At 40.5% G+C, this 16,745-nt stretch overlaps 1 protein-coding gene across 19 annotated transcripts in view; it reads right to left on the bottom strand.

Moving 5' to 3' along the window:
• THRB (thyroid hormone receptor beta) overlaps window positions 1-16,745 on the bottom strand; it is a 287,386-nt gene that overhangs the window by 12,644 nt on the left and 257,997 nt on the right. For all 19 annotated transcript variants that reach the window (XM_075922050.1, XM_075922045.1, XM_075922048.1 and 16 more), the window contains 4 exons: window positions 13,417-13,517; window positions 9,097-9,244; window positions 7,112-7,317; window positions 4,153-4,299 (listed from right to left, as the gene is read on the bottom strand). In XM_075922050.1, the coding sequence (XP_075778165.1) occupies window positions 4,153-4,299; window positions 7,112-7,317; window positions 9,097-9,244; window positions 13,417-13,517 (602 nt within the window). The remainder of the gene's footprint in view (window positions 1-4,152; window positions 4,300-7,111; window positions 7,318-9,096; window positions 9,245-13,416; window positions 13,518-16,745) is intronic.

Here is a 16,745-nt window from a genome sequence, read left to right as displayed (position 1 = left end):
AAGGGACAATCAGCCAAATTCTACTTTTAGCTATCGGAATATAATGCAGGCCATGTCTACACTATGGAAGGAAGTCAACCTAAGATATTCAACTCTAGATATGAGAATAGCATAGCTGGAGTTGACATTCCTTAGGTTGAATTTCTACAGTGTTCCCACTGCAGGAGTTTGATGGGAGAAACTCTCCCGTCGACTTCCCTTACTCTTTGTGACCCACTGGAGTACCGGGGTTGACTAGGACACCATCAGTGGTCCATTTAGCAAGTCCGTATTAAACTCGCTGCATCAAACCTTGGGAGATCGATCTCCAGAGCATCAATCTCCAGGTAAGTGGGAACAAGCCCTCAGTTGCCTTTACTGGTGTTACTCCAATGTATGCTGGTGTGAACAACAGCAGAATTTGAATTATCTTTCTTCAAGGCATGTTGTTTCCCCAGGGCTTGCAAATGATGGGAAGGAGTGTACAGAGCAACTGGAAATTGTAATGCCAAAGATGGGGAACTCTTTGAGCAGGGTTTATTGAAAGGTTGTTCCTGAATTGCTACATTTAGGTTGTATGTATGTTATTGCTAGGGTGCCTGCACAGTAGGAATAGGTGCCCCTTTTATCATTTCTAGAAATCTGTCTAGCTATAGAAATATATGATAATGAAAGAAGAGTGAAATTTCCAAGACTGTTTTGAAGATATCACTGTAAGTCAACAGCAAATGTGACGTACATAATTATGTGACAATGAAGCTAAATCCAAAATTGGGTTCTAGAAGGGAGAAAATCTGATTCTGATTCATGTCAAGATATTATGTTGGTTTTTTTACTTTAACCATTTCCCATAATCCTGAAGGAAACATGCCATTGGCCAAGGGATACTGCTGGGTTAAATAGGGTCCAAAGAGTAGGTTTTGTAAAAAATAAGGTTTTTTTACAAATAAACTGAAGACCAATAAACATGGTTCCTTGACTTATTTTTTTAAATGACAATTTTGTTTTTCTTAAAGAAACAAACACCCTAAGTGCATGTAGTAGCCTGCATCCTTTAGCATATCATGGTGGGATCTGATGGAAGTCGACAGAGCATTCTGAAAAGTCTTAGGGGCTTGTGTCTTTTGACTGTCTTTCCCCTAAAAAGGGGGAGAAAGGTGGGCATAGAAAGCATGTGACCTCCTAGCGGCTGGAGCCCAGTGCGCAACAATGGAAAATTCCTTTCCTCCATTCGCTCCTAGCTCTATTCTTCCCCATCTCTACTCTTCCATGCCTGTCCATTGCTCTCTTTTTTTACTCTCTCCAGTTCTTACCCTTCTTTTCCATTCATAACTGCTTCCCTATTTTCTCACCTATCTCCTTATTGCTGGGCAGGACTTGGATACGACCTGTGTATGCAATGAGCCAGCCTGACAGACCTGGCTTCCTCCTAGCCTGCATGGAGTGTGGGCTTTCCAGGCTGCAGCTGATGTGGGCAGTTTTATCAGGACGCTCCTCTTCCAGCAGCAACATATGCCCAGTAGAGACTGGGGCTTCAGTTCCAGGGGGATGTCTAGACTGCATCTCTCTGTTGGCAGAAGGATGCAGATTAGGCAGGTCGACATTGCAAATGAGGCAGGAATTTAAATATCCCATGCCTAATTTGCATACAAATGGCCGCAGCATTTTTGTCAGCAAAAAGTCTCAGGAGGCATAAGGGATCTGTCGAAAAAGGCTTTCTTTCTCGACAGATCCCCCTCTAGACTGCCACTTTTTGCCGACAAAGTGCTGAGTTGGCAAAACGCGGTGGCCATTTGTATGCAAATTAGGCACGGGATATTTAAATCCCTGCCTCATTTGCAATGTCAACCTGCCTAATCTACATCCCTCTGCCGACAGAGGGATGCAGTCTAGCCATACCCCAGTTGACTGTGAATGATGAACTCCTATCATTGTGCCCCCGATGGCCACAGAAGTGAACTTGGCTGCTCACAAGTTGATTTGGGGACTGAAGTGACCTCAAATTGCATTGGCAAAACTCTTAGGCAAACTGGGGCCATTGACAACTGTGATACCATGCCACTAGCCCCTGAAACTGGAACTGACTAGCAGCTTGCCCAGGCTATTTTCATTATCCTAACTGAAAGAAGTGCAATAGGGAAACAATAAAAACACTATGTGCATTACCTCTTGCAGCAAGCAAAGGCATGAGAGAAAAGGCTGTGGACCTTCCTTGTTCTTTCTTTTCTGCAGAAATTAGCTGCACTGTAAGCTCCAGCCCCAGGACTGTGATTGTGTCTGAACTTTGTGCAGGGATTTATAGGGGAAGGTAATGTTTTTCCTCACAAACTGACTCATAGCCAAAGTCTGGCCCATGCAGGGTTATGTGTAACCGAAGTAAAGAAATATGTATTTTTAAACAAGTAAAATGTTTTAGCCAGGCTATGCCCCTTTTAAATAAGTACTAACGTTTGCCATTTCCATGTCTTTATTCCACATCTGTGGCCACATGAGAAGGCAGCTCTCCCCGTCCTTGTATTCACTGTTAATTGTTTCGCATTCTATTGTCAGATACTGGTGTCTGCAGGAATAAAGTTCAAAAGATGGCTCAGCTGCTAGGAAGGCCTGACCTACAAAAGTGTGTAGCACACAAAGGTCATGTCCCACAACTCCTGACTCATTTTCTTCATTCTTTCCACTTGCTTCAACTGTGAAGCATGTGGGCCCTGTGTGGCCAGGAAGGGTCAGAGATGTCAGATGGGCACTGCAGTCTGTTTTCTGATGGACTAGGTCTGATCATTAAAAAGACTGCCCTGGAATGTCCCTGCAACTTTTCCCTGCAAACAGTAAATTGATGCAGAAAACTCTCCCCCTCAAACACTGGAGAGCTGCAGGCGCCTCCTTTGTATTTTAAAACCTTCATACTTGACTGTTATTTCATGCTTTCCTGGCTGACAGAGCCAATCCTCAGATTCGCTAGGGGGAGCTATATACATTGCGCCAGTTACTGATACTTACTACATCGTTTTGTGGGTGCCAGAGGAGGCAAAGGGGATTACCCAACATATCTGCTCTCCTTGACTAACCTTAAAGATTGAGCTGTCAGCTAGCAAAGAGTGCAATGATGGGCCTGCCTTTCACTCCTCCCCAGACTTATGTTCAGTCTGTGGAGGAAGAAGTGATTCCCATGGCTGGATTTCAGATGATCTCCTTGAGTAGGCTCATTGTCATTTTCAAGGTCATTCTCTGGACATATAAACAGTGAGGTCAAGTGCTGTTCTGCAGGAAGGGAAAGTAAGGAGGCTCCGCTGCTGCACAACTTCCAGGGTTGTGGATCCCAGGAGACTCTCAAATATCAAGGTTATTTTCCAGTCAGTTCAGCCCAGAATTAACATTTTTTAAAGTAAAGAGAACATCCATTTTCTACTGCTTTCAAATTTACATTCATTCCCAATGTGCACCAATGTGAGATCAAAATAGGGCCTACGCATGCCCTAATTACACTAATATTTCATATTAAATATTCCTCTCACAGTGTGTCATACATTTGAATATCTTTATGGAGTGAAGCATTGTTAGTTGCCTCCACTCTCTTGGAATGTCCATCAGACTTACATTTTACTTGTGATAATGTGTGAGGGGACAGATTGGGGCCTGGGGTTTTGCTGACATCCCATCCAGTACAGATGAACCAGTGAGAGAGGTGTCTTACTCCTGGATTCAGAGAGGCACTTCAAACACATGCTTAACAGGAAGGCACTTAAGTAAATGCTTGCCTTTAGGCATGTGCTTAAGCACTGCTGGGTTAATGGACCTTAAGTATTTTCTTAAACTTATGTAAGTGCTTAAGTGACTTTCCTTAGGAAGATTTATTGAATTTGCCCAAACAAAACCACAAAAATGAGGATTTGGTTCATCATAGGGAACAGGAAACTAAGTGACACCAACATTATATTATACTGTCTATTTTTGTTTTTAATTCTCATCTGATTTAAACCAAAATGAATTTGTTGGTAAGGTCTTACCTCTTCACTTCATTCTTACTTGGCTCAGGTCAACAGGAAGTGGAGGGATTTTATGAGACTCAGATATAATTTTATGTATTTTCATGTTACGTTGATACTAATTTTTATTGTTTCTCTTGAGAGTTGTGTTTTGAATGGTATGGAGCAAAGCAAGAGAAAAATGTCTTACCTCACAAAACATAGGCAACTTTTTGGCAAAATCCACCACTCTTGTAATTGCTGGTGTAATAATTTTTGTAAACTGGCTGAAGGCTTCTAAATCCACTTTTCCACTTTCTGGGGCATTAACCATTGGTGCTTGCCCAATATCTTCAGGCTAAGGATATTAAGAAATACATTAAAAGAGAAAATTTGTTTCATTCAAATAATCTTTGTAAATTCTTATAATATGGTAGGGATTATATATAAAGTCTAGCACTCTGTTTCTATGAAATTAAACAATAATATTAACTATTATTTATGTAGGACCTATAGAGGCACTGTCTCTAAAACAGGCCATAAAATGTGCATCTGTCTGTAAAATAGTGATTACATAAATAAATGAGTGATTAGCATACCACTACCCATTTTGTATGGGCAGCTGCATATTTTACACATGCATTTGCCTGCTTAGTCTAGGCACATATCATGAGGGAAGTTAAGGTGTTTCTGCATGGAAATTTAGTACTGATCCTACTCTCTTCTACTGTTTAGCACTCACACTGTCCCTTGAAACCAATGGACATTGAAGATAGTCATTATCTTCTACAAGATGCTCGGCACACAAAGGATTGTGCTCCTTGGCCTACCCAGTGTTACAATGTTATAACATCACAAAGAGTACAAGCCAAACACCAAGCCTTATTTCCAGAGCTGAGCTAACATGATTGGGACTGAAATGGGAACTAGTTTGGATCAAATAAAAACTCCCTGAACAGTTGCTCATTTAGACTGAAATTTGTTTCTCTGCAAGCTTCAGCACAAGACTTATGCAGAATGTAAATCCTATTTTGAGGCTTTAAGTGGGGTTTATATGATGTGTATGCTTTAAACTGAAACCCTGCACGGGGTGAATTTCCCCCCAGATATATTTAGACTTACATATTTTGTTCCAAAACTTCAGAGGGGTAGCTGAGTTAGTCTGTAATAGGAAAAACTTAAAAAACAACAAATAGTCTAGTAGCGCCTTAAAGACGAACAAAGAATGTAGATGGTAAACTCATGATACCATCTACATATTTTGTTAGTCTCTAAGGTGCTACTAGGCTATTTGCTGTTTTTTATATTTTGTTCTGTTTAACCCCACCTCTACGTATTCAAAGCTTTGCAATTACAAAAGACCTGCCAAACTATAAGTGAACAGAGCATTTTGTTCACATTACTAAGTTAAAAATTGTACAGGAGTCAGAGAAGAACTCCTTCAAGACTTTCAAGGTGTATGAAATTTACTGAAGTCCCTTTGAACAGGGGTGGAAACTGCTATTTGAATCATATAAATAATATGGGCTTAGGAATTTTTTTTAAAAGCAAAATGTCAAAGATTTTCCTACAGTTCTGCCATCAGTCAAAGTCAAAATCTAACTTCCTTCAGAAGACAACTGGTGCTCTGTATAAAGCACATAAGCATCTGATTTGGAAAGAATTAGGAAAACCACATGCTATGTAACCCAACATATTAATGCAATTGAGGTTGGGGGGGGGGGGGGGGAATTAGTACACAGTATCCATGCTCTTGCCCTTTTAAATCAAATCAAATCAAATCAAATCAAATCAAATCAAATCACAAACTTTGCAAGATAGTAATTTCAAAAACAACTGTGTCACTTTTTTGCTTTATTCTCTGTCTTTGTGACTATTCTTTTTGTGTTATCTTCATTATGTCCTCACACAACAGTGTGTGACTGTACATATAGAAATGTGTGAACCACAGTTTGAAGTAAGTAAATAACAAAAAAAGATCAGTCGAAAATAGAAAACTCTCTCTAGTGGGTTTAGCAATAGCTCAAGATTTGTGCAGCGGAGTATGCTGTCGGTGTCTGTACTCACGGATAACCAACTTGGATTGAGGTAGGTTTCCCTTTAATTTGAAGGCTTTTGGTATTTATGACGTAGGACTTTAATTGCTCTTGTGTGCTTCAGGAGTGTTTAGTATGTTGCATTAATTTCCTTTACAAATCAAACTCAGCAAAATAATTAAAAAATGAAACAAACCTTTTTTAAGGGCCGAGCATCAAAAACGTCTTTTTATTCTCTAGGCTGAACCACAGAGATAGATTATTTAATAGACGGAACTTTACCTGAAAAGCTCCCCAGGGACCTTCTATATTTTGCAATCCCAGTGATGCAGTATATGTATTATCCTGTTTTTGCTAAAATTAAATCCTTCTTCCAGCATATTATTTTGGTTTAAATAAATGTATTCATTTTAAAAAAGAGGGTAATAAAACCGAATTTAAAAAAAATCTGATTTTTGAGTTACCTGAAAAAATGGTTTTTATTCACAACATGAAACCATGCTGGACATCAATCCATACTTGGACAAATGTACATGCACACGCAGAGACATTATTTATATTATGGGCTCCAGCGTACAAGGAGTCCATAATATAAAGATATACTTTTTATTTTTCCTTGTTCTACCAAAACAGTGGGATCCAACTGCTTTGTCAGTTACTCAGTATCACTCTGCTACCTATTGTAGTTGTATAGTTTGATCAGCTGACCAGAAGTTGGCACCCACTAATTATGAAGGTAAGATGTAAAACTCTGAAAATCTGCAGATATCCACTTTATATCCATGGGTATCCACCTCCATGGATGTGGATGGGGATAGCCACAGATCATTTTTTCAGATATAGATGTGGATTCGGATACACATTTTGTATCTACAATTCTGCAAATCCACGGATGTCAATGCCCATTTTATATCTGCGGGTATCCACATCCGCGGATGTCAATGCAGGCTCATATCCACGGCTCATTTTTGCAGCTATGCATATGATTTTCATACAGATTAACCAGTCAAGAAACAAATTTGAAGGAAAACCCTGCCCGGGGATGATAGTGCTGGGAAGAGGTTCATGGGGGAATAAAATAATAAAAGAAAAGAAACTAGCAAGAAAAGTAGAGTAAAAGACTATAGTTCCTACCAGAAATTTCCTTTTTTGTTTCCAGTGACTTCCTTGTGCATTGGTGGCCACATGCGCTTCAGTGACAATTTTGATCAGCTCCCATTCTTCATCTGTTGGCTCGGGTTTGTGCCCAACTGTTTTTTGTAGCTCCTCCCGACGCCTTTTCTCTCGGTTTTCTTCTATCAGCTTCCTTTTTGCTAACCGCTTGCTGTCATCCAGCACCACTGTCAGCAATAAACAACAAAATAAAAAGTAACAAAATGGAAGGCTGCTCTTGGGCTTGTCCGAATTTTAGTCTGACCTGCTGAGAGAACTATAAACAACTCAACAAGGCAATTGATGAAGAGGTCTATCAGCCAGCCTAGTAGAAAGCATGGCTAGTCTTTCTTACCCCACACTTACTCTTGTTAGATCCTGAATGATTTACTTACATATGTGCTTAGCTTTATGCACTGAGTAGTGCCACTGTCTTCAGTGGAGTCCTATTACTCTTAATGGGACTGCTCACAGACTGTAAAACTATACAAGAGTGAGAGTAAATTCATTGGACCCCCCCACCCCCTCCCATCTACTTGTTAGTGTATTCCAAGAAAGGGGTCTTTTTTTCCTTCAGAAAGAAAATAAAAAAAAAACAAACCATTAAATAGCCAAGCAAATGCTCATGTTACAGTCTCATAAACTGAGATGGAGTCAAATGTGAAGTAAGAATATAATAGTGTAAAGGTAGACAACGCTCTGTGAATACACCTAGAATATTATTTGGTCATGTAAATTTAAACCACTAACAATTCCCCTCACGCATATTCCTGTCGTTTATTATTTTCTGTTACTAGTGAGACATCAGTCAGCCATAGAGATGGAACACCTCTGTTTATCGACAGACAGCAAAATCCTCCTTGCCCTACTCACGTGAGTTGTCCCAGTTAAGAAAATTGAACTATTCAAGTTGCCAAAGAGAGCAAGCTTTGTCCGTATCAGGTACCGCACAGGGAGCAGAAATGCTTCCCGTGCCTTGTCCCAGTAACATAGAACAGTTCGGAACTGGAAAGTTCACCTCTGCTGGTGGAGGGAGAGTTTGGCTGTTGTGCTCGTTCACTCCTCCATATGTACTACCAGCTATAGGTGGTTTTGACATCTGTCAGCAGGAACTAAACTGTGATTACTATCTCATTTTCGATAGCCACTAAACAGACCAAAACATCACTTTTGGTCTCTGCTAGTCTGGGCTGGATGTGAACTGGTGGCTTAGAGCCACCCAATCTCCTCTCATTCTATTTTTATTGGGAATGACGAAATGACACGAAAAGTCAACGTGTCTCTGCTTCCATATATATATAAAACATAATAATTCCTATTAGTGCAAACAAACTTAGAACATTTTAGTTCTATAAATTCTCCTTAAGGGTTTTTTTTTCTTGCTTTGTTTTTCTGCAGGAGATTGAACTAATAACAACCATGAACTAATACATGGTGAGATTTATGTAAGTTACTCCCATTTATAGTAATGGATGTTATGGTGTAAATCCCCTGTGCAATGATAGAAAAACAAGCCCCTGAAGGGTTAATCTTGCAGCCATATGTCCTGGTTCTCCAGAATTCGAGTAGCACTCTCTCTCTCGGTACATACAGTCTTTATGGCTAAAAATAAAACAAACAACTGCAGGATGACTCACACACAGAAATTCAACTTCACATTCTCCAGAAATTTCTAAACATGATGTTTTTCCTGCAAGGCATCTATCCAAATGGATTCCCTCTCCCACACTAGAAAATATCCTTACACAACATGGCTAAGGCCCAGGAAAGGCCCAAGCTGTTAAAAGTAAACAAAGTATTACTGCCCTATGACAGAAATAGTTTGGGAAAATAACAAATATATTTTCCAGTCACTACACTGTAAAAGGGAAAAACTGTTGGTGGCTCTGTTCTGTTCAAGCAATCTTTACAAATCAACACATTTTAAATGAACAGCAAAATTAAAAGAAAAAAAGAAATCTACTTACAATCTGTTGCCATGCCAACATAGATACATTTTTTGAAACGACATTCTTGACACTGGTTTCTTGTTACTTTATCTATTACACATTTTCCTTCATATTTACAGGAATAGGTTGGATGGAGATTCTTCTGAATGGTTCTTCTAAAAAATCCCTAAGTGGGAAACAAAATTCAGAAGGCATTAATGTTCTGTATTTTTTGGCACTCCAAGGTACTTGAACTTGGTATTGATGTAAATATGTATCCAAGATGGAATATTGTGTGTCACAAAGTTTTAGTACATCAGCCCTCTAGTATAAGTTCCTTACTCTCTTGAGTTTCATGGAACATTTCTCCCTAGTATTAAAACTAGAGAGAGAGACCTGAGATGTAAAATTCAGATCCAAATGCGAATGGAGTACTATTTAGATGTAGGCTGCTAGCTTTGCCTCTTATTAATAGAGTGGTACCAATTGTAGTATTTACATCTAAACTCAGATTCTGAAGCACTGCCAAAGCATGTTCAGAGCTAGTGTTTTCGATGAGTCCTTCTGCAGACACATAGGATAAGTAAGGAATTCTGATCTACAGCCATGTTGCGATTCAGAACTCCCAAAGCCCAAGAGCATTTGAATCTGGGAGTTTGATTCAGGACCATCTCTAAATGAAACTATTGTTTTCAAGGGTTATTTAGTTAAAACATTTACAGTAATTCCTCATTTAACACATGCCCACTTAACACGTTTTCACAATAGCACGATTTTTTTGGGGAACGTTTTTTGAATTACACGACTGTCCCCGGAATAACACCATTTCCCCAGCTGGCCATTGGTGGCTGTGTGGGGCTTCCCCCACCTCCCTGCAAAGTGGTGGAGGGTTCACCACTCGCCGCACCGTTCCCCGCTGACTCCCCCTCTCCAGATGCTTTGCCCCCTTTCCTCCATCCCTGCTTGCATGCCAGTGGCTGGGTTTCCCCAGCCAGACCATCGCTGGTGGCTGCGCGGGGCTTTTCCCCACCTCCCTGCAAAGCGGCAGAAGGTTTGTCGCTCGCCACATCGTTCCCCAACGACCCCTCCCTTGCCGGATGCAGTGCGGGTCCCGACAGTCACAGGGGTATACTGCCAACCCAATCCCTCTCCTGTCTCCTCCCCTTCCCTTCCCCAGAGCCAAACACTTCCCCTCCCTGCTGTAACCCAGTCCCCTTTCTCTCCCAACCTTATGTCCCGGTCCCAACAGATACCATAGCTTGAAACGCAACCCCCACCTTTTCCATTATTTTCAATGGGAAAATTGCCCCACATAACACGTTTTCACTTACCACGATCATTTTCTGAAACATATTTATAGTGTTAAATGAGGAATTACTGTATTTATGACTAAAGGGAAACATCTGCTTGTGTGCAAGATGCTTGCGTGAAAGTAATTAAGGTTAAACACAAATTAAACACAAAACAGATGTGGCAGTAGCATTTTGCCAGAACCAAACAAAACGTGCCCATCAGAAGTTTTGAGCTCAAGTTTAAATATTGAACCCACAAAATTCAAGTGGCCTATAAAGCTGAAGAAATGAGTACACACTTACCTATGCTACACATCAGGACAAAGATTATCACCACCAATTGCAGTATGAATTTGGGGCCAGCTGGCATAAATTGATGTCAATGATTTATATTCGCTAAGGATCTGATTTCTAGAGAAATCAGATACAGCCTTCTCTCTGAAAGTTAAGGACCTGCATCTGCTGTCAACAGGAGCTTTGTTATTGATTTGAGACACAGCAGGATCAGGTCCTAGAAGGGTGTGCAACTACAGTGGAGGAAATCAAGACGGGAGCAAAGTAAGATAACTATGGTTCCAAATCTAACCAGAGTCTGAGAACAGTTTGGGCCCCCCTCTATCTACTATGCACATTATGGATATAAAAAACCTGGGGCAGCAAGTCTCAGAACCCCACTCAATTAGGGCTTGGGGCTATAAATTGCAGGGTAGATGTTGGGGCATGGCTCTGGGACCCACTCTGAACTTAGTCTCCATCCCAAATTCAAATGTCTAGACTGCAATTTTTAGCTATGCAGCCCAAGACTTCTAAATCCAAGTTTACACTGCTGACCAGGTCAACTGTGGCTAGGCCCTCTGCCATCAGGAGTGGGGGAACAAAGGGGAAAATGGGCCACAGCGATACTAAAGGACCTGTTACTCCTGGCCACCACTGTTGCTATGAAGCCAGTGGCAGCACCTGGAGCTGTCGGCCCTTTACATTGTTGTTGAAGCACCGCACTGTATGCACTGAAAAGCACTGAGGGCTACCTGTGGAGGTGTGGCACTCTCTGAGCAGTGTAGAGGTTTGCCTAGTTCCAGACCCACCTCTTCTGGTAAAGGCCCCACTCTTTCTGGGGACGCAGAGCTCCTGGTCTTGCTGAGGAACCTGGCGAGGCTGTCAGCTCTGCTGCCTGTAGCTTTGTTGTGGCTCTTTTACTGCTGGGAATATATAGTTTTAGGGTCTGACCCTGCAAAAACCTGCACACAAGTTTAACTTCAGGTACAGTGGATTGAAAATCAGAAGAGCCAGGATTTTATCCCAGGAGTAGTCTTTTCAGTTCAAAGACACAAGGGAAAAGGTGTGTTCTTAACTCAAGATAGCTAACTCAAGTAAAACCCTAGGGAAGTCAAGGCAGTTTGTAGCATTCACAGGAGAGAGCAGGTTGAGTTAAAGTTAGGGGGAAGCCTACTCTTTAACTCAGCTTGTTAACTTGTGTGAACACTAAAAGCGGACTTGTCTCCATATAACTTTACTACAAGTTAGTTAACACAACATGTGTGATAATGTTGAATAGACAGACCTTGCCCTCCGTATGAGCCGCTGATGTTGGTTTGTGGAAATTAACACACATACTCTTCTTAGTCAGGTAATTACCAATGTGAATGGTGTTAAAATCCAAAAAGTGAATAAAAATGTACATCTATCCATCTATTTATCTATCCATTCACCTCTTGATAAACATGGGACTCTAAAGTTTAGATCCAAATACTCTACATGTTTTGGGGAGAACATGGGAAGTACCTATCTCTTTGTATGACACGAGAGTATGTACCGTGTAGTCTTGTCTTCTTAAAATGATTCCTTTTCTGCAGGAAGGGAATATCTTGGTTACAGGATCTAGTGCTCTTTCATTGAATTCACTGCAGTGAAGGAGTTCTTTTAAAAGGACATGTCTGAACCATGCTGTTTTTCCCCATTTGTTTGCCTGAAACAATCTCTGTCTTTATTTAAAACTAACAAACAATTGTTCATATAATTTTATAAATATAGCTCATGGTTTAAACTATATTTGATTAGTCATGATATAAAAGGTAAAATAGGAAAAGAAAAAAGCATCATGTTTAGTGGCAATAGATTCTAAAATACTTTGTGTTGTATTTACATGTACCTGCGTGGGGCTTTTGTGTGTTTGTTAGCTTTTCTTTTTTACAATAATTAAGAGAGACACAGGAATACTGGCAATTTTCAAAAATAATTCATGCCACCCAGTGAGGTTCTTTCCTGGCGTGAAATAGCACAACTTCACAGAAGTCAATGGAAGTATATTGTTTTGCAACATGTAAGAACCTAGTCAAAGAGATTTTTAAAAATACAAAACAAACTCCTAAAAGTTAAGTTAGAAACATACTATGGTAGTGTCCTCTTTTTAATTGTAAGCCATCTGCAAAAATACACCTTATACCCATACCCGATGCATATAAGTATCAGTTACACAACCAGACACACTGGGCTCGTCTACACTGGCCCCTTTCCGGAAGGGGCATGTAAATTTCAGCAGTCGTCGTAGGGAAATCCGCGGGGGATTTAAATATCCCCCGCGGCATTTAAATAAAAATGTCCGCCGCTTTTTTCCGGCTTTTAAAAAAGCCGGAAAAGAGCGTCTACACTGGCCCCGATCCTCCGGAAAAAGCGCCCTTTTCCGGAGGCTCTTATTCCTACTTCGAAGTAGGAATAAGAGCCTCCGGAAAAGGGCGCTTTTTCCGGAGGATCGGGGCCAGTGTAGATGCTCTTTTCCGGCTTTTTTAAAAGCCGGAAAAAAGCGGCGGACATTTTTATTTAAATGCCGCGGGGGATATTTAAATCCCCCGCGGATTTCCCTACGACGACTGCTGAAATTTACATGCCCCTTCCGGAAAGGGGGCCAGTGTAGACGTAGCCACTGAGTATTGTGCTTAACAGAGGTTTCTGTTCTCTCCTAATGTGCTTTTATGTTTTATATGACAGCCAAGTACAGTTGCTTTTATGACATTGGAACATGAACTCGAGCACCATTTCTAGGTCCCAGCTTCCCGCCCTGGCTATTTACCTTGCATCCTTCACAAGTGATGCAGCGATAATGATACCCAGTTGCTTTGTCACCACATACTACACATAGCTCGTCCTTGTCTAAGTAACTGGGTATGTATCCTGTAAAGGAAAAGAGAAAGTGGCATGAAAACAACTATATTAAAATCAAATGTAGATCTTCTCTGCCTAGTCCCTACTTCTGACTTTTCATAGCAGCTAATACCCTTAAAAAGGTTACACTAGAAATGTGACAAAACCATAAAAAATAAACTACTATTTTAAAAACTTATCTTTTAGTGTCTACTGACAACATAAATCAACAGAGGCAAGTCAGCAACTAGTTCTTTGCATGAACAAAATATTATTTGATACAAGTAAATATAGCAAGTTTCACTTTTTAACTCAAAGTCTTTGGTAGGAAAAAATAAATGCAAGAAACAGAAATATTTATATTTTCTCTGTTTTGTTCTGTGTAATCTGATATGCTTATAACATGATGTTTGATAGTTCCAGGTAAATGTTTCAATATCCTATCAATCAGAAATATCTATTTACACTGTATTCCTTTTCAACTCTTTTTGTAGGCATGATATAAATTCTATTTTACATAGGTGTGTACTATAGTAACTTATTTACTGTAGGTGGAATTTAAAACAGAACATATTTACTATGTGAGAATCAAAAATGGGTGTGTGTCTCTCTCTATTAGTGGGAGAATGACACTTTTTTTCTTATCCATATGATTTACCATACATCGGACATCTGAAAATAACACGAATACTACTAAGTACAGTAGTTGCATTAGTTGGATCTTTTATAATAATAAAACATTAGATTTTAGTTTTATAAAAGTTTGTAAAGTATTCAAGACAACACAGAACAAAATTCAAAAGTTAACAACATATACTTTAACGTAGGGATACATTTAAAATTCAAGTTGAATATAAGACAAGTAGAACAAAAATGTTATTCAAACAATTTAGAATTAATGGAATTCAGAATGTGTTTCTTTAAGACGGTCTCTGCATAAGGATAATTTCATACAATGATTTCCAGGAGAGAGTCTCTTTGTGGAGACAATGGAAAATTACAATATTTTCCATATGACCCTGGAAGAATTATTAAAACCAAACAAAACACAACTACAAAATATGCTGAACTCATATACAGCTCTCTCTCTCTCTCTCTCTCTCTCTCTCTCACACACACACACACACACATACACACACACACAAAATGAGGCTTTGGTTGTGCAAAGCGTTTGCAGAACCCAAACAAAATATGGTTTTTATCTAAACATGAAAAGTTTAGGTTGAGGATTAGTTTTGTATTGTTTCTAACATACATAAAAGATTTGCATAGCAGGGGTTCTCAACCTTTTTTCATTTGCAGACCCCTAAATATTTCAAATGGAGGTAAAGACCCTTTGGAAATCCTAGACACCTGTGGACCCCAGTGGTCATTAGGCCGACTGAAAGCCGGTGTTCTGTGGTATTGACAACTGCTCACAGACCCATTGAACATAGTCTGCGGACCTCCATGGGTCTGCAGACCACAGGCTGAAAACCATTGCTGTATAAAACCCACTGAACAGCTTCTGCGAGAGAAGACACTAGTGCCACCTATAGGGGAAAAGGAGAAACTGAACAGAATGTCTACCTGTTAATGTGTGGCATTGAAGTGGTTGCCCTAGATTTTAGAAGGCAGTATTGTTATTCCTAATGCAAAGGTTTATAAATACATCTTTTTAAAAATCTTCCCTGTATTGGGCATTTTTTAAAAAGATGAATTGTTACCAAAACTAATCAATATAACTGAAAAAGGAATGCTCTGTAAATATTATCCTTTCCACTGTTGATCCGCTTTGAACTGAAATTAATCTACAAATTTGACACTGTTACCCTGGGCTTGAATAAAGACGGTAACTAGATAACACACTACAAAGCCAATTTCCCCTGCCTTTGAGATATGCATTTTCACATCAAAAACTATGACTGGGACATATCCAGCCCACATAATTAGTTTCACTAACACGGGTCCTACAGTTGGCAGGTACTTCTTTCACTGTTACATAGATCTTAGATTCTGTTATTTCCACTCCAACATGAAAGCTCATGATCCTATATATTTCGGTTAGTCTCTAAGGTGCCATGGGGCTACTTGTTGTTTTTAAAGTTACAGATTAACATGGCTACCCTCTGAGACTCTTTCATATGGTTTATCTTAAACTAGACTGTAAGCTTGTCAAGGCAGGGGCTGTGTCACTTTGTGCGTTCAGGGTATGGCTGCATAGCAGTGGGAGGTGCAATTATCAGGGTCAGTAGACAGACATGCACTGGTTCTGCTTGAGCTAGTGCACTAAAAATTGCAGTGTCAACATGGCGGCATGGGTGGGGAGCTTTGGCTAGCTGCCCATCTGAAAGAACCTAATCCCCTGGGTGTATATATGGGCAGCTAGCCTGAGTCATCCCTTGTGCGGCCACAGTCACACTGGTATTGTAGGCACTAGCATATGTAAGTCTACTCAGGCTGAGGTTTAGACCTGCCAGCTGCCGTGTGGAGGTGCCCTCAGACCAGCAGGGCCCCAAACCTGTGTGGGGAGTCAGCATACCACTACAGGGCACATAAAAATAACAACAATCATAAAAACAATAGAAGGCAGCTACTGGGGCTGTGCTACAAGGTGGACTGCTGCTGGCTTTTTGTGCCTAACACATCAGAGGGGCGAGCCCCAGACATAAAGAGATGAACTAGAAACTGAAACTGCCTGTTAGCTGAATCAGATGGGAGCTGCCTGGGAAGATGGGGATCAGACTGGGAAGCAGGTCTAAACTGACAGCATAATGAATGGAGATAGACCAAATGAGGGTGTTTGAGAGTTTGTGGCCAGCCCCAGGTCAACAGATGTGCCACTTTGGAGGCTGGATTTTGAGAAAGTTACCAAGATCTTACATTAGTAAGGCACCGTTTAAAGTAGCAGTTCCCAAGGGACCTAGTAAATAAATTCTCAGGTATTTAGGTTTAGGCCCTCATTCTCCCTATGCCCAGGCTGCACACACAGAGTTAGTCACAGCTTCTTGATCTGTCTGCCGGCCCCAGAAAAGGCAAGAGCAGCCGGGAACTCATTCGTATTTACAGCACTGACTCTTAATGGTCCATATGCGAGCGAAAGATCAAATACAGTGGAACTCTGCTCCACCACTCCTCCTCCCACGCACACCTGCCTCCTCATACATCATAGTGGGTGAGGACAGGAGGCAGAAGAACTAGGGGGGAGGCCTCCTGTGTGAGGGGAATTCTCCTGCTATTACAAACTGATTTAAGATGACTTTGTCCTGCTTATGCAGT

Source organism: Pelodiscus sinensis, chromosome 2, assembly GCF_049634645.1.
Source record: "Pelodiscus sinensis isolate JC-2024 chromosome 2, ASM4963464v1, whole genome shotgun sequence".
NCBI lineage: Eukaryota > Metazoa > Chordata > Testudines > Trionychidae > Pelodiscus > Pelodiscus sinensis.
The sequence above is the reverse complement of the archived record's forward strand: the minus strand, read 5'-3'. Positions and strand labels throughout refer to the sequence as shown.